At 47.9% G+C, this 24,803-nt stretch overlaps 1 protein-coding gene across 2 annotated transcripts in view; it reads left to right on the top strand.

The window, feature by feature from the left end:
- The first annotated feature begins 3,530 nt into the window (after positions 1–3,530).
- Positions 3,531–24,803, top strand: part of SH2D4B (SH2 domain containing 4B) — a 110,943-nt gene continuing 89,670 nt past the window's right edge. For both annotated transcript variants that reach the window (XM_054522359.2, XM_002820751.4), the window contains exon 1: positions 3,531–5,251. In XM_054522359.2, coding sequence (XP_054378334.2) covers positions 5,068–5,251 — 184 coding nt within the window. In that variant the 5' untranslated portion in view covers positions 3,531–5,067. The remainder of the gene's footprint in view (positions 5,252–24,803) is intronic.

Genomic DNA, 24,803 nt, shown 5'->3' with positions numbered 1-24,803 from the left:
CTGTTGTCTCTGCAGCTCAGAAACCCCAATTTCCTGGCCTGTGTTATGTGGAGGAGCTGAGCTCACCCCCGACAGCTTCATCTCCAAACCTAGCAAGGATCCTGCCCAGATCAGGAGCTCCTCCTTTTAATAGAACTTATTGACACTCCTTAGAAAGCAGTGGGGGTGGAACGATTCTTTTTCCTGATGCAGATATGTAAAACTGGGACATTGCTACACATAATATTTTAAACCTGTCTTCCCTCTTACCAACGAACACATCACTGGCACCATCTATGCCAATACATTTCTCAACATCAATTTCAGTGGCTGTATTACATTTTATCCTACAGATGTGCTCTCATTTATAATCTAAACCCCTTTTATTGAACACATCAGTTATTCTGAAATTTTCAGTGTTATGATGGATGTTGCAGTAATTATTCTTATATATGCACAGAACCCCCAGAGGACATGACTACTGAAGGGTGTGCTGGCAGGATCACAGGTGAGGATCTAGCAAATTGTCCCAGCTTCATTGACTGAGCTTTCATCCTTGTTGCACTACTTTGAGCTGCCATTTTGATCATATAATAATGATTTAGTAGAGCTCTTTTTTGGTTCAATCTACCTGTTCTTGTATCAGAACTGAAATGTTTAATTTTATAAATTTGAATAGTGGCACAATATAGAGTTCACTCTTCCTCAGTATTTTCAAGGCTGTTTCTTATCTGTTCATTCTTTTGGTTAACTTGGGAATCATTTTATCAAGTCTCTCTCTACTTCCCAATTTCCTTTCAGCTTTGGCTCGAAATGATATTCAATGTATATATTAACTTGAGTTACATTTTGCTGCATAATACTTGAATTACATTTTGAGTATTACATGTTACTCATAATACATATTAAGTTACATTTTGCTGCATAATACATTATCCCCAAGTTCAACACCTTAAAGCAGCACATATATATCTCATACCCTTCTGAGGGTCAGGAATCTAGAAGCAGCTTAGCTGGGTGACTGTGGCTCCGGGTCTCTCACGAGGCTGCAGTGAAACTGTTGGCCAGGGCTGGAGGATCCCTTCCAACCTCACTCCATGACTGTTGGTGGGAGGCTTCAGTTCTCCACCTGGCTCTCACAATATAATTTCCCCCAGAGTGAGTTATCAGAGAGAGTGTGCAACCAGTAATCTGTCTGTTAGAACATGTCACTTCTGGCATATTCGATTGGTCACTCAGACCAACCCTAATACATGCGAGAGTGACTATACAAGGGTGTGAGTTCCAGGAGGAGAGCATCATTGGAACCATCTTGGAGACTGGCTAATACACAGATAAATGGCACATCTGACAATATGGCATCTTTCTGAGTGTCAATGTGGTGTGTTCCTATATGAACTTAATGCTATTAAATTCTAGGTATGCTCTCAGCGAAGATTTTTACTTTTTTCATTACAGGTTTCCACACTGTTAAATTCATTCCAAGTATTTTATACATGCTGTTCCCATTATGAAAGGATCTTTTCTTTTTTTTCACATGGCATTTTCTAAGTAGTTGTTGCATTCATATAGGAGATGCTATTGATTTTGACACCCATAATTTTTCAGTAGAGACAAGGCAGAAACTACTCCAGACTCTCACCTGCTGTTGCTGATCCTTACGTGGTGGCTGTGCCAGGCTCAGCCGCGCTGAGATGACAGGACTGTCTGGCCATCATTGGTCATATAGACTTCAGATTTGAAAGGATTTTATGTAGAAGCAGAATGCCTGATAGGACTCTCCGGGACCCCCATTTCTGCCCTGCTTGGCTCCCACTGGCAAGGCTGGTTTAGTTCCTATCACCTTCTATTGGACTTTCGCCAGAGTCCACTGGCTGTTTCCCCTGCCTCCTGCTCTCCCAGTGCCCTCTCCACACCAGTGCCAGAGCTGCTTCTAAGAGATGCCTCAAAGCCCGCTTCCAGCTTAGGAACCCCAGGGAACATGGATGGTTTCTCCATTGCCACTTCCTAGCCTTCCTGGCATAGGCAGGTCTGGTTTGCCTGCAGGTCCCTCTCTGGGGTGGGTCCCTGCTCCATAGATGCTGAGCCTCCAGAAGTCCATTCTTTTATATCACATTTGAAAACCTTTGAAATGCATTATAGTTCAGTCATATGAATTATGTAAGTATATCCTACTCATTGTATAAAACAACACAGAATTGTCTAAAGTGTCATTTTTCTCCCCATTCCAAGAAAAAGCTAAGAAGCAATGCTAAACCATTAGGCGTGTGATCTTCTGTATTTTTCCCTTTGTCTCCACAAAAGTAATCGGACACACAGAATTTTAAAAATGGATTACCCTGTGCACAGTATTCTGCATGGCGTCTTTTCATTTTATCAACGGTGGCCACTTCCCTCACCAAAACAAGACAGTCGACTTCATTGTGACAGGAGTAGAGCTCCATGCTGGGCAACTCACCCCGATAGAGGGACACTCAGGTAGTTTCCAGTCACTTGCACAACATTGTTGCGTGCGTGGGCCTCCTGGGCCCGGAAGAAACTGCGTTCGCGTGCAACATTAAACACCCCACATGGGCTGGTGAAAAATGAAAGCAAAATAAGATCAGTTGAAAGGCGGCAGAAAACCTGTGTGACCACTCCGTGGCTCCCCTGCCTGGTTTCCAGCCGCGGACTCTGCTCTTCGGCGCGACCCCTGCTCCTGGGGTCCTCCCGCACCCAGGCCACGCACACCCAGGTTGCGAAGCCGAGTGCCTCCCCCTGCGGCCGCCAGGGAGCGCCCCAGGCCGGGCCGAGCTCTCCGGCCCCAACCCCCCACCCCGCCAGGCCCAGGAGAATTGACAGGCGGGGCCCGAAGCACGTCTTCCCGGAAACCGGACCTCACCGGCTCCCGGGCTGCCATCCGCGGCTGGGTGACGCTCATGTCCCCGCGATTCGGTGTCTCTTGGCCTCCTGCCCCACTGACCTGGGAGTGCCAGGGATCACCTCGCCCCCAGCGAGATCCCCTCTATCGCACAAAATGGGCGCTAGCGGGGGTCATTCTAGTCCGGCCGCCTCACCCTCCCCACGGTCCTCCAGGGTGGCACCATCACCGTTCTCGCCCGCCTCCAGCCGGCCCATTCTTGCTGCTCCCCACAGTGTTGTCCCTGCCCCGTGCCCTCTTGTGGTCGTAGGTATCTGGCGGCCCGAGAAAGACAAAAAGAAGCTGCCCGCAGGAGCCCAGACCCTGGGGGCCTTCCTCCCCTTGTCTCCTCTTTGGACTCGGGGGTCCCCCACCAGCCACGGCGAGGGGGAGAAAGAGAATAGCTGGGCAGAAGCTAGGGAAGACCCCCGGTCTCAGAAACTGAGGGGAGCCAGGACTCCTGGTGGGGGAGTCGGTGCAAGCCCTGAGGTGGGAGAGGAGGGTGGATGGGAGTCCAGGGCCACAGCTCTGCAGGGGACAGGCGAGTCCTGTGGCGGCTCTAGGAAGGTCTGGGTCACACTGGGACCAGCCAGCTGGACCTGGGTGGGGAGGGGTGGGGCGCCTGACTCCACTCCTGTGACCTGGACATTGCCTAGCTGAGCAGGAGATTTGACCCTATGGGCTTACAGCTCATCTGAACCTGCTTAGTCCATCTTCCTGTTGTGTTAACCTTGCAGAGGGGGAAGAGTGCCAACTCTCCACTCCCCTTCCATCACTCTTGGGTACCTGATCCACCTTCCACCCTCATGGGCAAGGAAGGGGACAGGAAGGTCACCAATGCAACCAAGCCACAGTGCCAAATCCTGTTGGTTCATTTGTTTTCCCCTGGTTGGGTTATGTTTTCAAACCATCAACAGATTCATAGTTGCTAGTGGATGTCAAATTTCAAAACGGGGGAGTCCCAATACGGTGACTTGTCCATTAGGAAGCCATAGGCAAGCCACTTACTTTCTCTGAGCTTCAATATCCTTGTCCCAATAAGAAGGCATCTGTGATTAGCTCTGAGCACATATTTAGGGTGAGCTTTCACCCTAAAGATCTCAGCAACAGCAGCTTCTACCCACCTTCACACACCAAAGAGAGGGTGGGTTCCCTCCCAGCAGAAGGCAACATCCCGCCATTCCAGTGTGCTTCTGATCAGGGCAGAGAGAAGAGCCAGTTTCATCTTCTTTCTTTTTGGTCAACTCCAGGCATCCGCAACAAACAAGATTAACAACAACCATTAAAATTGGCCCCTGGAGGGTTTATCTGTCAGCCACGCATGGCTGCAGGATCTCATTATATATAGGCCAAAGGGAAAGGATGTCTGCTTCCTTTCTGTCCTGGAATTCCATGATAAAATCCCCTCCAGTTGTCTCTACTGATTCCATTTTGTTTTCTTTCTTGGCTTTAACACAGATAGGAGGAAAAATCTTTCCTCCCCCATGGCAGAGTTTTAAACGCATCACCTCAGAATGCCAAATGTTCTGGAAAGGAAGAAAGTTGGCAGCGAAGGAACCCGCAGAGAGGGGCTGAGAGGGCTGAGGGGCCCAGCAGCTCCTGGCAGGCTCCTCTGGTCTGTGTTTGAAATTGGCTGAAAAGACATGGAATTTAGTAGGCAAGTCTGCCTCCTTCTCCTCCTCTTATCTGCAGAGGAGAGATCGGTTCCCAGCTGGCCGGGGCAGTGTCATCGATACAGCTGGTGTCATTGTTACCTTCCACTAACAGATCACTCGACACCTACTGGCCCAGGCAGGGCTGGGACTGGGCATTTCCTGGCTGAGCTGGAGGCTTGGGCCCTTCCGATTGTCTCAGAACCCCAGGTGAAGCCAAGACATGGGCTCTGCTGGGATGCCATGCTTGGTGACCCAGGAGAAGGACTAGATTGCTCCTGGTGGTTGCTCCCCTTTGCAGAGTCCCAGCTGCCCCTTTGGGTCCTGTTGCCTGGCCTCTTTTGCTGTCCTGGGTAGAGGAGATGAGTTTGTCACTGGCTGGAAGCTGAGGCCAACTGACAATGCTGCACAGAGAAGGGGCACCGAGAGTGGCCCCGGATTGAGGAGCCTGTAGTGCAGAGCAGCCCCTCGGGCGTTCTGCCTGGCCCTGCTTCCCCGGCTGGCTGCCCTTCTGGTGTGTGCATCCCAGGTGGCATCATGCTGCAGCAGATCCTGCATGACATGTACATCGACCCCGAGCTCCTTGCCGAGCTCAGTGATGTGCAGAAGCACATCCTCTTCTACAAGATGCGGGAGGAGCAGCTGAGGCGCTGGAAGGAGCGGGAGACTTCGGAGGCCCTGGCCCAGGACAAGGGTCTCAGGCATCCAAAGAACAAGCGAGGTACGTGGCTGGGAGTCATGGAGGGGTGGGCCACCAGTCCCCCAGGAGGTAGAAAAATTAGCAGGGCCAGGCTGTGCCCTTCTTCAAGATGGGCACTGGGGTGATGAGGGCTGGGGGCTTGAAACCCTTGTCTTGTGGGCATCAGGTCCCATGAGCCTGGGCTTTTGTCTTTTGGCCAGGACCTTAGGGCTTCAAGGCTGCTGCAGAGGCTGTCCAGGGGCCCTTATTGGGGTGGGGGAGTTGGGACTTGCTTTGTCTTGTTGTGGAAGGCCCGAGTTCTGGGAAGACACCATTGAGACTTCAGATTGTGCTCTGACGTGGTTGGCAATGGTAGGGTGAACGAGGGCATATTTGTGACCCTTGCCATTGGTTCTGGGCCAGGGTGTGGTGTAGATATGCAGTTCCTCTCTCCTTGGCATGCGTGGCACACCAGTTCTTGGCTAGGGCCTCTTCTGTGGACTGTGCCTCTCCCTCCAGATCCTCCGGCAGGAGGATGCTGTGGGTTGTCCCTGTAGCCCCACTGGGCATCCAGAGAGAGGGCATCAGGGAACGTCCCACACAATGAATGACCATCCCCAAATGGTCGTAGCAACTGCAGATGAGAAGCAAGGGCCTAGCCTACATTTCAGGTGTTTTGTATGCAAAGTCATGTGCCAGTCAATCCTATGGACTGGTACACCTGTGGGTGAAGGAAATCATTCGGGACCCCTGGGCCAGAAACTGGCAGGCTGCTGAGGCGTGGCTTGGCACAGGACTCAATCCTGCCGGGGATGGTAGTTTCTGTGGATGCTGCGTGCACTTTAGTTTGCAAGGCTCATGTGCCTTCGCCCTTTGAAGTTTTCAATCCAGGCAAAGTCCTGTTTCAGGGCTGAGCACACAGCTCCCTTGGTGATCTGGCTCTTCTCCATGCCAGGCTCACTGCTGGCCAGTCCCCACCAGGTACCACAGGCCACAGTCGCATCATCTGGACATGCTTGCTTTTGTCTCTGGTCTTCACGAGTGGCTCTCACTGTTGGGAATGTCCTTCTGCCTTCATCCACCTGACCGACTCCATCAGGAGTGGCCCCCTGCCCTGGAATGTTCAGGGATGCTCTTGCATAGGGCAGTACTTGCTCCTCTGTGGCTGCCTGGCATGTAGGACCCACCTCTGCCCTGGCACTTGCCACCCTGTCATTGTCATTCCTCATCTGCTTGCCTGGCTCTCTGATGGGCTCAAAGGCACTGGCACGTGAGGGCTTAACTCCACTCTATCTTCCTCCCCTGGGCCCAGCACAGAGCTGGCACATGGTGTTAAATCCTTGTTTTGAACAAGACACAGCAGGACCCTGCCGGGGAGGTTGGGGCAGAGCTGTGACTTGGCTGCAGGTGTCTGGTGCCAAAGCTGGGGCCTTCTGGGCTGGGCTGCGCTGGCAGCTGCATCACTAACTGGTGAAATGACAAGCCACCTTGCCAGCCCCACCTGGCCTGAGCCCTGGGGACTCGCGATGCCTGCGTGATGACTCTTCTGGGAGGGAGACAGATGCCTAAAAATTTAACTGCAAAAATATTTATACAGAGATTTGTCACACACTGACATCTACATTTTCATGTATAAATTATACATTAAACTCATTTGAGTTTCTGGTGCAGAAGATCCTTTTTTCTGGTAATTAATTTTCTGATTTCTAAAGAATGGAAAAGCAGGAAAGCACGCCGAGGAATGTGTGTATCCCAGGTCAGGATCCAGCTTGGATCCTGGCTCTTTGCTTCGGTCCTGCCTTTTGGAACTATCTGGGCATGCCACTGGGGAGCCTGGGGGCTGGCCCTACCTAGGAGCCCAAAGAGCTTTTGGCTGGAGGGTCCAGGATATACAGGATCTGCTTCATGTCCTGGGGTCGTGATGAAGGGTGGCAACAACCTGTGAGCTTTACGTTGACTGGGTGCCTACCCAGCCCTTGCTGCTCCCATATCCCTGTGGGGTGGCAGGGCAAGCTCCCTGATTTCATTTCTGATAAGGAAGGCGAGGCTCAGAGAAGTGATGCGCTACATCCAAGGTCACCCAGCTGCTACATCTCATGACTTGGACCTGGGGTCTGGTGACTGATTTTTTTTCCATTCATTCACTTCCAAACTCAGGACTCCAATTAAACAAGTGAGCTGTGCACACATTCACTTGTTCACTCATTCACCAATTCATTCATTTATCCAGCATTACTATGTGCTGATTTCGGTGAATGGGACAGTGCTTGTCCTGGAGACGGTGGGTAGATGGATCATAGGGAACACAGCCGACTCGAGTGCCAAGGGTGAGGCTTGGTGCAAAGCAGCCGTGCTGTGTCACAGGGCGGGAAGTGTGCGGGGACGGGCTCCATGGAGGAATCTTCTCTTCCTTCCCTTGATGTTGCCAGAGGACTCAGGAGGCTCTCCAGATGCTGGTGAGACCCTAGCCCCAGCTGATGTCCAGGCTCTTGACACTGTCTTGAGAAAGAACTCGGGAATGAGTCAGAATGATAGGAAAGGCAAGAAACTGTTAGTGAGAAGCGAAAGTACACACTTGAGAGAGAAGTGCGGGCGTGCTCATGAGAACGTGTCACACCCAGCAGAGTCTGGGTTTCTAATTTTATGGGTGTTTCTTTAATTAGGGGATGGAACAATTATTAGGTATTCTGGAAGAGGAGGAGATTTCAGGGAACCCCCTGGGTTACTGTCTCCTTTCTCCCTTCTTTGGGTTTGCCCAGAAGAGCCATGGACAAGTCACCCTGAGTGGGATTTCAGCTGTTTTTGCTCTCTTCCTTTGGGTTTTCTGTTATCTTGTTGTTTGTCTTGTTCTTGTTTTAGCTGCTGTTTGGGTTTTTCCATGCTCCTGTGACCACCCAGTGCTATTCTTATCTCATTGACAGGCATCCTTTTTCCTGGTCCCCTCGCCACACATTTGTTCTGAAGGAAGCACCTGCTGTAGCCTTGCTGAACTGTTTGCTGGCCCCTTGGGATCCCTGAGCACGATGTGGCTCAGTCCTGGTCAGCTAGAGTGACACTGGGCCTCCTCTGGGCCATCGTCCCCAGTGCTCTAAAGCCTCCCCTCTCCCCTCTTTTCTGGGAACATTCCTCACTCCTGGCAAGCCTGGCTTTGCCATCCCTTGGGCTCAAGTAACACTCCCCATGGCCCTACAGACAGGCAGGAAGGACAAGGTGTGCCTTGTGCCTGAGAACCTCACAGCCCCAGAGTTGTGCCTGGTGAGGGCGCGAGCAAACACTGGTGATGTGAATCATTCTTGTTTACAGAACCTAGGAGGTTTTCTTGATTCTGAGATCCACATTTGGAACCCACAGAAGTAAGCAGGGGTGAAAGCTTAGAAGTGGACTGTGAAAGGTAGGAAGGAGAGGAGATGAGGGCACGGCTGGACACATCACTCCTCTGAGCACATGGCATTTCTTTTCTGTTTTCACTTTATGCTTTGGCAAGAACTCTCTGATGTTCTATGCTGTTGTGGATGGTGTGGACCCCTCAGCTTGGTAGGTTTTTTATTTTTTATCTAACATCATGTTTATTGTTCTATCACGTTTCTGACAAAGTTCATTGTCCAGTATATTGAGTATATTGAGACTCAGAGAAGGCATGTTATCACATTATGTCCCAGCAAGACTTAAGTCAGACCCCTCTAGCATGGCCACAACCTGTGCAAGCTCGTTCTCTCCTCATTTTCCTTGGCCACCACAGGAATGCACACCCTGTGTTAGGAATTATGAACTTCACAACCCTGTGGACTCCTCTCTGCTTACTCAGTCATCCCAGGTTCTCGGGGCCAGAGCTGGGTGTGACCTGTGGACACAGGACTGAGGACACATGTCCACACTACTGACCCAGGAAGCTCTCCTGTTTGGACCTGTCAGTTCTTTTTTTTTTCAGACGGAATCTCACTCTATTGCTCAGGCTCAAGTGCAGTGGTGTGATCTCGGCTCACTGCTACTTCTGCCTCCTGGGTTCAAGCGATTCTCCTGTCTCAGCCTCCCAAGTAGCTGGGATTACAGGCGAGCACCACCACAACCAGCTAATTTTTGTATTTAATAGAGACATGGTTTCATCATGTTGGCCAGGCTGGTCTTGAACTCTTGATCTCAGGTGATCTGCCCGCCTCGGCCTCCCAAAATGCCGGGATTACAGGCACGAGTCACTGTGCCTGGCCCTGTCAGTTTTATCTTGATTGACAGTTTCTGCTACTGTTAAATTGGTTCCTCTGTGGCCGCCTCTCATCCTTCTGGATGCTTTTGCCTGGGAGCCAGACGTCTTTCCCTCCCGCTCTTCCCACTCTCCTGTTCGTGAATCAAGCCTGCAAACTCAGGAAGCTGCTTCTTTCCTTTAGGTTTCCTACCAGGCAGCCAGCCTTCCTATGCCTGCTCACTGTCCTGCCCTCATTTCAGCCAGCAGAGTGCTCTGAGCCCAGTGGGGTTCCAGCCTCCACTGCCTCCATTCTCCACAGCTGGGCTCAGAATGTGCTCCCAGATGCAGCCCTGACCTGGGGCCTAAGGGACTCACCCTCTTTAGCATCTTCTTTATTTCTCAGCATCAAGTTGAGAGGTGACAGCGTGCTAGCAGTCCTCACAGCCCTCGCTCGCTCTCTGCGCCTCCTCTGCCTGGGCTCCCACTTTGGCGGCACTTGAGGAGCCCTTCAGCCCGCCGCTGCACTGTGGGAGCCCCTTTCTGGGCTGGCCAAGGCCGGAGCCGGCTCCCTCAGCTTGTGGGGAGGTGTGGAGGGAGAGGTGCCAGCGGGAACCGGGGTTGCGGGCGGCGCTTGCAGGCCAACGCAAGTTCCGGTTGGGCGTGGGCTCGGCGGACGCCGCACTCCGAGCGGCCGGTCGGCCCCACTGGCCGGGGCAGTGAGGGGCTTAGCACCTGGGCCAGCAGCTGCTGTGCTCAATTTCTCGTGGGGCCTTAGCTGCCTTCCCGCGGGGCAGGGCTGGGGACCTGCAGCCCGCCATGCCTGAGCCTCCCCGCGCCTCTGTGGGCTCCTGTGCGGCGGGAGCCTCCCTGAGGAGAACCGCCCCCTGCTCCAGGGCGCCCAGTCCCATCGACCACCCAAGGGCTGAGGAGTGTGGGCGCACGGCATGGGACTGGCAGGCAGCTCCACCTGCAGCCCCAGTGCGGGATCCACTGGGTGAAGCCAGCTAGGCTCCTGAGTCTGGTGGGGACGTGGAGAACCTTTATGTCTAGCTAAGGGATTGTAAATAACCAATCGGCACTCTGTATCTAGCTCAAGGTTTGTAAACACACCAATCAGCACCCTGTGTCTAGCTCAGGGTTTGTGAATGCACCAATTGACACTCTGTATCTAGCTACTCTAATGGGGACTTGGAGAACCTTTGTGTGGACACTCTGTATCTAGCTAATCTGGTGGGGATGTGGAGAACCTTTGTGTCGAGCTCAGGGCTTGTAAAGGCACCAGTCAGCACCCTGTCAAAACAGACCACTCGGCTCTACCAATCAGCAGGATGTGGGTTGGGCCAGATAAGAGAATAAAAGCAGGCTGCCCCAACCAGCAGTGGCAACCCGCTCGGGTCCCCTTCCACACTGTGGAAGCTTTGTTCTTTTGCTCTTTGCAATAAATCTTGCTACTGCTCACTTTTTGGGTCCACACTGCCTTTATGAGCTGTAACACTGACCGCGAAGGTCTGCAGCTTCACTCCTGAAGCCAGTGAGACCACGAGCCCACGGGGAGGAACGAACAACTCCAGACGCACCGCCTTAAGAGCTATAACACTCACCAGGAAGGTCCTCAGCTTCACTCCTGAGCCAGCGAGACCACGAACCCACCAGAAGGAACAAACTCCGAACACATCCAAACATCAGAAGGAACAAACTCCGGACATGCCGCCTTTAAGAACTGTAACACTCACTGCGAGGGTCTGCGGCTTCATTCTTGAAGTCAGTGAGACCAAGAACCCACCAATTCCGGACACAAAAGTCACTCCCACTGCCCTCATGGGAGCTGTATGACACCATCCTTTTCACTAGGTATCTGGCTTCCCTGTTTCCTGGGCCCATCTAGTAACCACAGCAACCTTGCCTGCTGGGCTTGGGCCCTCTTGGTCTCCGTGTGTCCTCTTTGCAGGCATGGAAGTCTGGACCTTGCATGCCAGCGCTGCCTGGACCCCTGCACTGAGCCCTGCACCTGCCCGCAGACATTTCCATGGTGGTCCTGATCTCAGTGCAGTCCCTGCCCGCCCTGCCTCAAGCTCATCTCTACAATTCCTTCCCACAGCAGCTGCAGACCTTTAGACACATGAGTTAGCTCACATATCCCCCTGCCTCGATGGCTTTCATGGCACTCATGAAAGGCACAGGCCTTTGCTGGCACCTGCCCACCTCTTCAAGCTAATTTCCACCATGTGCATCCCTCTGCGTGGAATGCCCTTTCCCCAGATCCTCATGAGGCTCTTCTGGGTCATTATTCATCTCTCGGTTGAATGCAGAGTTCTTCACTGGCCACCCACTCGCAATGAGCCCCATCCCAATCTCTCTCTTTCAACACCTGCCTACTTTTCTTCCTAGCACTTAGCATGTCTGCAAGTGTATTTTTAAAAGTTACGGTAAAATACACATAACATGAAATTTTACCATTTTAGCCATTTAAAGTGTGTAATTCAGTGACATTTAGTACATTCAAAATGTTGTCCAACTATCACCACTGTCTAGTTCCAGAACATTTCTCTCACTTCAAAAACAAACCTGGTAGCCATGAATGGTCACTCCCTATCCGCTCCTCTGCTCAAGACCTGGCCACCACTGATCTGCTTTCTGTCTCCGAGAATTTGCCTCTTCCTCCTCTTTCTTCTCTTTCTCTCTCTTCCTCTTCTTCCTTTTCTCCTCCTTCTTCTTTTGCTTCTCCTACTCCTCTCCTGTTTCTCTTACTTTCTGTCCTCTTTCTTCTCCTTTCTCTCCTCCTCTCCCTTTTCTTCTTCTCCTTTTTCTCCTCCCTCTCTTCTCCCTTTTCTTCTTCTTCTTCCTCTCCTCCTTTCTTTTCTCCTCCTTTTCTCCCCTTTCTTCTTCTTCCTCTCCTCTTGCTCCATGTATCTGTTTGCTTGTTTACGGTCCATCTCCTCCATTATCCTAAAAGTGCCATGAGTCCATGGATGTTGCTTGCATTGTTACAGTTTCTATCCCAGCATCGAGAACAAGGTCTGGGGCAGAGCTGGGGTGTGCATGGGTGAGTAGTGGCTAAGGTGCTTACATGTGTGCTGTGACAGAGGGGTTTGACTGGGGACACAGATGCTAAAGGATTGCTTTTTTGAGTGAAAGGCTGTGTGCTGCACAATGTGACCTCTCCACCCCACCACACATCAAAAATCCTCACTAAAAGTATAGAAATCAGAATATATGTGTGCTTTGGGATTTGTTGTAGAGGCTGATATACAATAATATATGTATAAGTAATGACAAATCTGTCACCTTTTCACTTGTAACTCATTCCATTTTCTTTTTATTTTCTCTCTTTTTCTTTTTTCTTTCTTTCTTTTTTTTTTTTTAGACAAGGTCTTGCTCTGTCGTCCAGGCTGCAGTGCAGTGGTGCAATCTCAGCTCACTGCAACCTCTGCCTCTGCCTCCCAGGTTCAAGTGATCCTTGCACCTCAGCCTCCCGAGTAGCTGGTACTACAGGCGTGTGCCACCATGCACAGCTAATTTTTGTGTTTTTTGTAGGGCTGGGGTCTCAGCATGTTGCCTAGACTGCTCTCAAACTTCTGGGCTCAAGCAATCCACCAGCCTTGGCCTCCTAAAGTGCTGGGATTATAGGTGTGAGCCACCGCGCTGGCCACTCATTCAATTTACATTTCTTGTTTTAGGATTTGAACTTGGGTTTTAGCCTGACCAATGCTACTTTTTTTCTTTGCATTTACTTGGTGTATATTTGCCTACATCTCCCACCACAGCCTTTTGATGCCATTTTGTTTTAGGAGACTCTCTTGGAAAATGTATATTAAATAGCATACTTTTTTTTTTTCTTTTTTTTTTTTTTTTGATATGGAGTCTCGCTCTTTCGCCCAGGCCGGACTGCAGTGGCTCTATCTTGGCTTACTGCAAGCTCCGCCTCCTGGGTTCACACCATTCTCCTGCCTCAGCCTCCCGAGTAGCTGGACCTACAGGCGCCCGCCACCGCGCCCAGCTAATTTTTTTTGTATTTTTAGTAGAGACGGGGTTTCACCGTGTTAGCCAGGATGGTCTCGATCTCCTGACCTCGTGATCCGTCCGCCTCAGCCTCCCAAAGTGCTGGGATTACAGGCGTGAACCACTGTGCTCGGCCAGCATACGGTATTTTAAAACTTACTTTCATAAATGTATTCAAGCCGATTATCTTTATCAGGAAAGAAACATGATCGACTGAAGATGAGAAACATAAGCCTATTTTTATATTTTTCCTCATGATTTTGTTGGTGTAATCAAGGATGGTAACATCAGATTTTAGTTGATTTTTTTTACATTATGTATTTCATCTCTCAAGATTTATTTTTTATGCTCATGGTAGAGGTTTTATAATGAAATCCCAATAACAATAGTTACTTGGATGTTAACTCCACTTTGTCTGGTTTCATTGCTCCCTGCATGTTTTCCCTCTGAGGAGGAGTGATAAATGCTTTATTTCCCCTTTCCCCCACTGTACAAGTGATTTGTCCAATCAAGCAGCACACCCCTCACTGCTGGGATTCTTAGCACATTACACTGAAGTCACTAACACCATGGGAAATTCTTGCTTAAAGCTGCCTTGCGCCCCATCCCTATTCTTGCTGTCATAATATGTTCTTGGGACACCATTGATTTTGGCATGCTGATTTTCCTCAACCTCCTTCTTCAGTGTTTTTTGTTAGTTCCAACAGCTTTTTGGTTGATTCCCTTGGACTATCTAGGGAGCCATGCTGCACAGGAACACTGGGAAGTCAGGGGAGCAGATGCCCCAGATATCTGGACCATAGCTCTTTGTAGCTGTTGTTCACAACCCCTTTCCTGGACACTGGGGACAGTGATTCTAGGACAGTGCTGGGAGGGGGAGGGAGGGGTTAGGGAGGTGACTGACAGAATCTCCTCCCTGGTGTCTTTTAGTGATGTTTATTTACCATTAGTGCCCCATTCATTTTGTTAAGAAAACACTTCCTGTCACCATGTAAATATTCAAGGAACAATTATCTGGAGGAAATACTTGATCACGTGTATAAGGAGAGAAAATGAGGTGTCTAGGGGTGAGGGACAGTGTCCAGAGCCCTATGGAGGACACTAGTTATTTCCAGGAAGACAAGAAGTAAGAAGCTTCTTGTGCCATGAGAGTTGGGAAGTTGGGGGCTGAGTGTGGGTCTGAGGGACCAGTTAAGGCAGCTGATGATGAATGAGATATTGCCAGCTTCTGAAGGGGAGACCCAAAATCAAACAAGAAGAAAATCATTAGAAGTGGATTTATGGTGATACAGGGCTGTCCACCTGACCCCAGAGAGATGTCCTATCACGTCACCCGTAGGTAGTTACCCCTTGAAGCTCTGGCGGGTATTTGGAAGGCAAGCAGACCCTGACAATCTTCCAGACTTCCCACCCAAGGGATGCTCCCTTAGCTCATTTTCTGAGGGATTCTAAAGTGGGAAATAGTGTCATAGATCATTTTTCTTTTTTCTTAGACAGACTCTCGCTCTGTCGCCCAGGCTGGAGTGCACTGATGTGATCTCAGCTCACTGCAACCTCCGCCTCCCAGTTTCAAGCAATTCTCCTTCCTGCCTCAGCCTCCTGAGTAGCTGGGATTAAGGTGCACGCCACCATGCCCAGCTAATATTTGTATTTTTAGCAGAGACGGGGTTTCACTATGTTGCCCAGGCTGGTCTCAAACTCCTGACCTCACATAATCCACCCACCTCGGCCTTCCAAAGTGCTGGGATTACAGGTGTGAGCCACTGATTCCAGCCTCATTTTTCCACCCTTGGGTGGGCTTGATGCTATTTTCAAAATGCCTATAGCATGGTGGATGGATCCAGGCCAACTCAATTTCATCCTGATTCCACTGGGGTGGCTTTGGAAAGTCACCCATGCAATGAGAATAACAGCTCTTTCCCAACAGTTTTTGGGAGAATTAAAAATGCTTCTTCAACAAGGGGGACAGCTTCTGCCACCATGCAGGTACCTAAGAGCCAGGTCATGCTTGTCTCCTTCCTTTCTTGGTTCTGCTGGCAGATCCCCTTGGAATTAGTCTGGGCCTCTTCCTGAGTGCTCCATCACTAGCCCTAGTCTATGGGACCAGCCACATCACTGCCTAGCCAACCTCAGTTTTTTTGGAGTCTCAGCAATGGGGGGTGACTTAGGGAGTGAGGGCTTTCCTGTGTGTCTCAGATCATCAACCCTTGTGTAGTTTACACCTTTACTTTTACTTTTTAGGATATATTGGAGGAAATTTAGTTTTTCCAATGAAGGGTCACTCTTGATTCTTGGGATGCTGATAAGCTTTTCAGATGAATGATGTAAAGATGAAGCATCATGGTGGGTGCAGGAAGAGCACACAGAGAATTGCTGTGATTTGCTTGTAACTGTCCGCACAGCCTGTGGCCTGGGACTCCCTGATTGTGATTGTGTGGCTAAACGTAGGGCTCCCTCCTGAGCCAGGCAGTGGAACAAAGGCTAGGGATCTCCGAGAGCTGTGATGGGACTTGATGTGTATGTGTGTGTGTGTGTGTGTGTATGTGTGTGAGTTTGGCATGTGTTCTGCTGGCATTTGGGGCATGGAGAGAGAGCTGGGGCCAGACCTCTCTGTTCCATCTGCCTGGACTGTGAGATCTGGTATGGCCCTGCCGTGCAGTGGGTGCTCCACCCGGGTTTGTGGCCTTGACATTGATGAAGCCTCACTTTCTGACTCCCAGCCTCCTGTTCTGCCTCCATACAGCAGCCAGAAAGGTGAGACAGCTGCGCAGATGAGTGAGCTCCTCAGGGGTGTAGTCTCAGCATCCCCCCTGGAGCTCAGACCCTTCATCTGTAATGGGCACGGTCTTTACTGAAACCACCTCCCTCCAGGGGAGGTTGTGGGGATTAAGTGAGCCACGTGCAAAGTGCCTGAAGTCCACCTGGTGTGCACAGCACCTGCCGAGGGCTTCTGGTTCCTTTGCAGTCTGCCACCTCGCTCTTGTTTCCTTCCTGCCTTCCTCAGGCCCAGCAGTGAGGTTCTTAGTGAGGCAGCTCCACCTGCAAAGGCCACCAGGGCCCACTGCTCCCCGTCTTTAGCACCAGTGCTTTCTGAAGCTGCAAAACCTCGACTTACCAGGTGGGCAGTGAGAGGAGCCAGAGCAGAGGCTGCTGTGAGCAGGCATGGGGTCACCCATAGTCACCAGTGGCGATGGTGCTTGGTACCTGGCAGGCATGGGCATCCCCAGGGGTGAGGGTGGTTTTTGTGGCTGTGGAGAAAGATTAATATATGGAGCCCTTAATTGTCAGCTTTGAGTAATCTGTGTCCACAAGGAAAGAACGTGCAGCCTTAGTCAGCTAAGGGCTTTTGGTGGGGAGCGGGGTGGGTGGGGGTGGGGGGAAGAGGTCCCTGGAAGCTAAGGAGGATGGGTCGGGTGGCAGAGCAAGAAGTAAAGGCAGCTGCATTCTATAATATGAAGGAGAACTCCTGCAGATGGAGGGCCTGTCAGGCCTGTGCTAGGCCCTTTAAGGGCCTCAGCTTATCTGACCCCTCAGTGACCTGGAAGACGCACCCCTATGCATTTCATAAAATCTAAGAGTGCTTGATTGAAAGACACACCATTGGCTGGGCACAGTGGCTCACACCTGTAATCCCAGAACTTTGGGAGGCTGAGGCGGGCTGATCACGAGGTCAGGAGATCGAGACCATCCTGGCTAACATGGTGAAACCCCGTCTCTACTAAAAGTACAAAAAATTAGCCGAGCATGGTGGCAGGCGCCTATAGTCCCAGCTACTCGGGAGGCTGAGGCAGGAGAATGGCGTGAACCCGGGAGGCGGAGCTTGCAGTGAGCCCAGATCGCGCCGCTGCACTCCAGCCTGGGCAACAGAGCCAGAGTCTGTCTCAAAAAAAAAAAAAAAAAAGACACATCATTATTTTATGTCCTGTTAAGAAAGCTGTAAATTAAACTATGATACACCCATGGTTGTAAGTACATCCTGATTTAAGAAATGTAAAAATAGGTGTCTTTGAATCAATGAAATAAGGTTTTATCTCCATTTTAGTTGAGCAAGTGGAATCTCAGAGAGGTTTAGCAACCTGCTCTAAAAAACAAGTAGGAGTTGGAATTAGAATCTGATCCTAGGCCTGTTCTTCCGGCCACAACATAGGAAGCTTCCTCCACACTACTTCTGCCATGACGAAAAAGATATATTGCAGGTGGTTAAAGATCAACACAAAAAAAGGAGAAACAAAATTATCAAAGTAATAAAAGAAAATAAGAGAATCTATTGGGGGAGAGTGAAGCTTTTCTTAGAATAAAGCACAACAAGGAAAAGAAAAAGAAAAAGAAAAATGACTTGATTTTTATTTTATGTTATTTTATTTTTTTTGAGATGGAGTCTCACTCTGTCACCCAGGCTGGAGTGCAGTGGCATGATTTTGGCTCACTGCAAGCTCAGCCTCCTGGGCTCACGCCATTCTCCTGCCTCAGCCTCCTGAGTAGCTGGGACTACAGGCGCCCACCACCGTGCCTGGCTAATATTTTTTGTATTTTTAGTAGAGAGGGGGTTTCACCATGTTAGCCAGGATGGTCTCGATCTCCTGACCTCGTGATCCGCCCGCTTCAGCCTCCCAAAGTGCTGGGATTACAGGTTTGAGCTATGGCGCCTGGCCAATATGACTTGATTTTTAAAAATCTTAATAAAAGATGCCAAACTTAAAAAAAGAATGAAACTGGATTTAAATAGAAAAATATTTGCAACATATATAACAGACAAAGGATTAGTATCCAGAAAACATAATGAAGTGCTCCAAATCAACTAGCAAAAGACAAACAACCAATAGAAAAATGAAGAAAAAAATGAACAAGCAATTGCAGGAGGGAAATTTCAAATCACAATGAAGATGCGAAAATACATTCGAGTTCACTAATAAACCACCTCCACTCAAATTAAAGCAATCAGGTTAGCAAGAGTTAGAAGAGTTTAAGAGTAGCCATGTTAATGAGGACCCAGGGAAAGAGATTCTCTCCCACACTACAAGGGGTGAGACACACAGCGGGACCGAGTGCCTGTCCTTTTCCAATGCTTCTGTAGGTTCCCGAAGAGCTTGGGCAGATGGGGATGGGATGGCGGTGTCTTAGTCCAGGCTGCTGTAAGAAATTATCACACACTGAGTAGTTTAAACAACAAACATTTCTCACAGCCCTGGACTCTGGATGTCTGAGGTCAGGGAGCCAGCATGGTCAGGGGTCTGATGAGAGCCCTCTTCCTGGATGCTGACGGCTGACTTCTCCTGTATCCTTACATAGTGGAAAGAAAGTATGCTAGCTCTCTGGCCTCTTCTTATAAAGGTACTAATCCCATTCATGAAAGTTCCATTCTGTTGACCTAATTACCTCTTGCCGTAATTACCTTCCAAAGGCCATACCTCTTAATACCATTACACTGGGACTAGGGTTTCAATGTATGAATTGCAGGGGTACACAAACATTCAGAATTTCAGACCATTGTTGGAGAACAGAGGCTCATGACCAGGGTCACACAGCTGGTCAGTGATCAGTGGACCAGCAAGGAGCCTGAGTTTCGGTGCAGTTTCCCTTTCCTTCCCTTCTCCCAGCTGCTGCCAAAAGCCCAGGGACTGTTTGAACAGGACTGACTTTTGCTCCACTTTGCATGGAGGGAGGTGCCTCTCCTGCGCTGTTTCAGGGCTCCAGCTGGGGGATGCTGACCTGAGCTGCCCTAGCTTCCTCTCCCTCCCCTGGGATTCTTTTCTGTCCCCTCATTTCAGGATGCTAATGCTGTCCCCTCCCTGCTTCCCCATCTCTGCACCTCCCTGCTTCCACTTCCAGCCTGGAGGACAGCAGGGGCAGCTCCTGAGAAAGGCCACCAGCTGCTTATCTCAGCACTCCCTGTAACCCAACCCCAGATCTCACTCCAGCTCAGAGGAGCTGGGTGGAAGTAGCAGGTTGTAGGCATCTACCTGTCCCTCTGCTATCTCTCCGAGTGGCTAGCATTACTGCTTTCCAGGTTTTTCTCACCTAAGAATCAGCAAAGCTTTCTATGGTTTTCCCATTTGGAAACAGATTTTGCCTTAGATGTTGGGGTCTAAATTCTTTGGGTTCATTTTCATGTGTATTTACCCCATGTCGTGTTAGAATTACATAATCCTAGGCTTTAGGCTTTCTCTCTCTCTCTTTCTTTGAGACGGAGTTTTGCTCTTGCTGCCCAGGCTGGAGTATAATGGCACGATCTTGGCTCACTGCAACCTCCACCTCCCAGATTCAAGTGATTCTCCTGCTTCAGCCTCCCGAGTAGCTGGGATTACAGGTGCCCACCACCACACCTGGCTAATTTTTTGCATTTTTTAGTAGAGACGGGGTTTCACCATGTTGGCCAGGCTGGTCTTGAACTCCTGACCTCAGGTGATCCACCCACCATGGCCTCCCAAAGTGTTGGGATTACAGGTTTGAGCCACCACGCCCAGCTGGCATCATTTATTTCTATCCTAGTATTTCACTGGTGTGCTTTTTTTCTGGGCACCATGGTGGGGTTCTCACCCTCAAAACTGTGAGATGCTAAAGATTTAGGATGTCCTGTCCCTTGTCCCCAGGACATGTGCAGCTCCCTAATTTTACAGATTAAGTGATTTGGATCCCAGAGATTTTAAGGAACAGGACTGACAGCAGGGTCTGGCCTCCTCGTTGGCACATTGATTCTGCTGTGTCTCTGTATTGAACGAATCGCAGACAGGGAGTGGGGGTTGGAGGTGGGGCGTTGTGGATTTCCCAATGATAGTTACACCAAGTCCTACTACACGTGGGGCATTATGGCCCCGGTGGGAGCTGTTCTTGGGTTTGTTCTTGTTCTAGCAAGAGAGGGTCCGGGCATCATAGGAGGTGTGTCCTTGAGCTGGGGTAGAGGGGGTGCTATTTCACAGTTACAAGGTTGGAGGGAGTGATGGTGGTGGCTTAGTGTGACCAGCCCCATGTCTGTGTTGCTCATACACAGCAAAGGCAGTGCTGAATACAACATCAAATAGCCTGGCACTATTGGCAGCAGCGCTTGTGCCCATAGAGTGCTGGACTTTTGCCTTCTTTATGCCAGAGGCATGTATGACAGTAAGAGTGTCTGGGTTCCAGTTTTGGCTACCCACTTTCTAAGTGTGGCTGTTTCCCACTTATTAATTTGACTTTGGTAAGATACTCATGACTCTCTGAGCCTAAATTTCCTCTTACCTAAACTGGAGATGATGATAATAAGTTCTGCATCCCAGATTTGTAAGGAAGATGAAATGATGGTCCCAGTGAAGCAAAGTATGTTGTAAGTACTTGATAAACATTAGCAGAGCACATTCCTCCTGTGCTTAGTGGAGTTCTAGAAGAACTTTTCCAGAAGACTGAAGTTCCAGAAGATTGAAGTTTACAGCTTAAAACAAAAGGCATCTGTGTTAAGAGAACACATGGCTGTTGGGGCAGCCACTTCCTCACAGGATTCTCTGAGAGGGGCCGTATCCTCAGCATGGGTCCTGCCTTTAGGAGCTGGTGCTGTAGGCACAGAGGGGGACATCTGCACTGTATCTGGTGGTCCATAGTGTCTCCTGGTGGCTTACTGTTCTGAAGTTCTGATTCAATCTCTTTCTAACCAGCTAGCATTACCAAATGTGTCAGTTCAGGTTCTCCAGAGAAACAGAACCAACTGGATGTACGTGTGTGTGTGTGTGCTTACATAATTATTTTAGTTTGTTTTAAGGAACTGGTTCATGTGATTGTGGGAGCTTGTCAAGTCTGAAATCTGTAGGACAGCCCAGCAAGCTGGAAACTCAAGCAGGATTTCTATGTTACAGTCTTGAGGCAGAATTTCATCTTCTTGGGGAAATCTCCATTTTTTTGCTCTTAAGGCTTTTAACTGATTGGGTGAGGCTCACCCACATGTGGAAGGTAATCTGCTTTATCTAACGTCAATTGATTGTAAATGCTAATAACATCCATAAAATGGCCAGGCGAGGTGGCTCACGCCTGTAATCACAGCACTTTGGGAGGCCGAGGCGGGCGGATCACAAGGTCAGGAGATCAAGACCATCCTGGCTAACACGGTGAAACCCCGTCTCTACTAAAAATACAAAAAATTAGCTGGGCGTAGTGGTGGGCACCTGTAGTCCCAGCTACTTGGGAGGCTGAGGCAGGAGAATGGTGTGAACCCAGGAGGCGGAGGTTGCAGTGAGCCGAGATTGCGCCACTGCACTCCAGCCTGGCGACAAGGTGAGTCTCAAAAAAAAAAAAAAAAAAAAAAATCCATAAAATAACTGTACAGTAAAACCTAAGCAACTAGGCACTATAGCCTACTTAAGTTGACATAGAATTCACCATGACAGCATGTAATTAATTCCACTCACATGTAGCAAGGACCTACTGTGTGCAGTGTGCTTCCGCTATGAGAGATGCCAGGGTTTTGCTCATCAGACTCCTACAATCTAGCTGGGTGGCCAGGCTTTTCAATAAGGACATCCTTTAGGAGGATTCTTCCAAATCATCTCCAAGAAAACAAGAACAGCAAGTACGGTCTAGAACCAGGAAGCTGTCTGCAGCCAGAGTTGTTTCTCTCTCCGCCTACTGTTCACATTTCTCTCCCCGCCTACTGTTCACATTTCTCTCTGTGCACTTGCTTCTGCAGACCAGGTTCCAATGCTGTCCATCTGCAAACACAGCCCCCTAATGCTGTCCCAGGTCTGAATCCATGTGGCCTTCCATCTCCAAGATCCATTATTGTCTTTAAACTGAGAGGCTTCATGCTTCTCAGTTTGAATTCCATTCAGTGGGAGTCTGATTGGCCTAGCTCTGGTGCATACCTGTGAGTAAAGAAGCTGAGGTCATGGAGAAGGAGGGGTTGCTGCTGCTTTTCAGTTGAATGTCGTGGGTAAATTGCTAATATCTCTGCTGAGGGTGAACCATTTTGTCCTAGTTGGCCTGAAGCTTTCCTAGTTTTAAAACTGAAAGTCCTGCATCTGAGGAAGGCCCTCAGTTCCAAGCAAATTGGTACTATTGGTCGCCCTACCTCTGCTATGTTAAACACACCCACGTGAAAGCTTCAGGAGAAAATGTGGGTTTAAGAACAGGTAGGTTTAAGAACAGGCGTGTTCGTGCCATATTAGTGCAGAGGAGGAAGGTAAGAGAAGGAAAATCTCCCTAGGTTATTTCTGGATGCAGTGACCTTGCAACTGGGTTGTGAAGGAAAACCAGGTAAGACAATGTGATGAACATTTATGGCTTGGGCTTTCCAGCATTGTTAAGTGGAAAGTGCCTTTCTATTTGCAGGTTAATCTGAGTATATATACATATATGTCCTTTCTCACTCCTTGACAGCTACAATGTGGACATATATATGGTATGAATTAAGAGTCAATTCTTTTTTTTTTTTGCACATGAATGTCTAATTTTTCTAGTACTATTTGTTGAAAAAAATCCTTTCTCCATTGCATTACCTTGGCACTGTTGAAAAGCAATTGACCATGTACATGTGGGACTATTTCTGGACTCTCCATACTATTTCATTGATTGTGTATGTCTACTCTTACACAAATACCACATTGGCTGTTGCTTTATGATAAATCTTCAAACAGTACCTTTATAGTAAATCTTAAAACAAATTGCATGAGTCATTCAGCTTTGTTCTTTTCAACATTGTTTTGACTATTCTAGGTCCTTTGCTTTTACACGTAAGTTTTAGAATTAGCTTGTCAATTTCTATAAAAAGCTTTCTGGGAATCTGTAGATCAACTTGGGGTGAGTTGGCACATTAACACTATTGAGTTTTTCAATCCACGAAAAAGGTGTATTCCTCCATTTATTTAGGTCGTCAATTTCTTTCAGCAATGTTTTGTAGATTAGATCACACGTTTTGTTAATATCTCTTAGTATTTCATGTTTTCTGATGCTATTGTAAATGGCACCTTAAAATTTAACTTTTAATTATTTGTTGCTAAAATACAGAAATACAATGGATTTTTGTGTATTAACCTTATAGCTTGTGACCTTGCTAAAAATCACTGATTAATTTGAAAATCTTTTTTTTGGTAGATTCTTTGAGATTTTATAGGCAAATGATTATGTCATATGCAAATGGAGACAAATTAAGTTTTCTCTTCAATATTCACAATTTAATTTCATTTTCTTGCCTTATTGTACTGATTAGGGTCTTCAGTCTAATGTTAAATAGATATGGAGAGAGCTAACAACCTTGCCTGTTCCCAATCTTAGAGGCAAGTATTCAATCTTTGGTCATTAAGTATGATGTTAACTGTAGGTTTTCATAGATGCATTTATCAGAGTGAGGAACTACCTTCTATTTCTAGTTTGCTGAGAATCTTTACTAGGAATGGATATTGAATTTGTCAAATGTTTTTCTGTAACTATTGAGATGATCATAATTTGTTCTTTTTTAGTCTGCTGATAGGATTATTTTGATCGATTTTTGAATGTTGAAACAACCTTAAATTCCTGATAAAATCATATATGGTCATGATAATTTATCCTTTTTATATATTTCTGAATTTAATTTGCTAATACTTTATTAAGATTTTAAAAAATCTGTGTGATAGATATTGTTCTGTACTTTTCTTGAAATGTGTTTAGTTTAATATCAGAGTAATGTCAACCTGAAGAAATGTGTTAGAATATATTCTCTCCTCTTCCATTTTCTGGAAGTGTTTGTATGCATTTGGTATTATTTCTTCCTTAAATGTTTGATGGAATTTACCAGTAATGTCTTTCATTGTGGGCAGATTTGAACATACAAATTTAAGTTCTATAGTGGAGATAGAGCCATTCAGGGTGTATGTTTCTTCTTTAGTGAACTGTTGTATATTTTGCATCTTTCAAATAATTTGCTTATTTTATCTAAGTTATCAACTTATTGATATAAAGTTGCTCATAAAATTCCCTTGTCTGTAGGACCTTTAGTGATGACCTCTCTTTCATGCCTGAAAGTTGTGTCTTCTCTCTTACTATCTTGATCAGTCTGCTGAGAAATTTATCAATTTTGCTAATGGCTTCAAAAACTAATTTTTATTTGTTTTATTGTGGTTTCTTTTTGTTTCTCTGTTTTCCATTTTATCAGTTTCTACCATTATCTTTATTATTTCTTTCTTACTTTTACTTTTGGATTTAATTTGTTCTTATTTTCAAGTTTCTTAGTGTGGGAGCTTAGACCATTGATTTGAAACATTCTTTTCTGAATATAAGCATTTGATGCTATAAATGTCTTTCAGTGCCCTGCTTTAACTATATCACATGAATTTTTACATGTGATTTAAAATATTTCTTCAATTAAAATATTTTATAATTCACCTTGTGATTTTTTTTAATCCATGGGCTACTTAGAATTGTGTTGTTTAGTTTCTGAATATTTGAAAGAAATTTTTTCAAGTATCTTTTTGTCAT

The sequence above is a fragment of the Pongo abelii genome, chromosome 8 (genome assembly GCF_028885655.2).
Source record: "Pongo abelii isolate AG06213 chromosome 8, NHGRI_mPonAbe1-v2.0_pri, whole genome shotgun sequence".
In the NCBI taxonomy this organism is placed as follows: Eukaryota; Metazoa; Chordata; class Mammalia; order Primates; family Hominidae; genus Pongo; species Pongo abelii.
The sequence above is the reverse complement of the archived record's forward strand: the minus strand, read 5'-3'. Positions and strand labels throughout refer to the sequence as shown.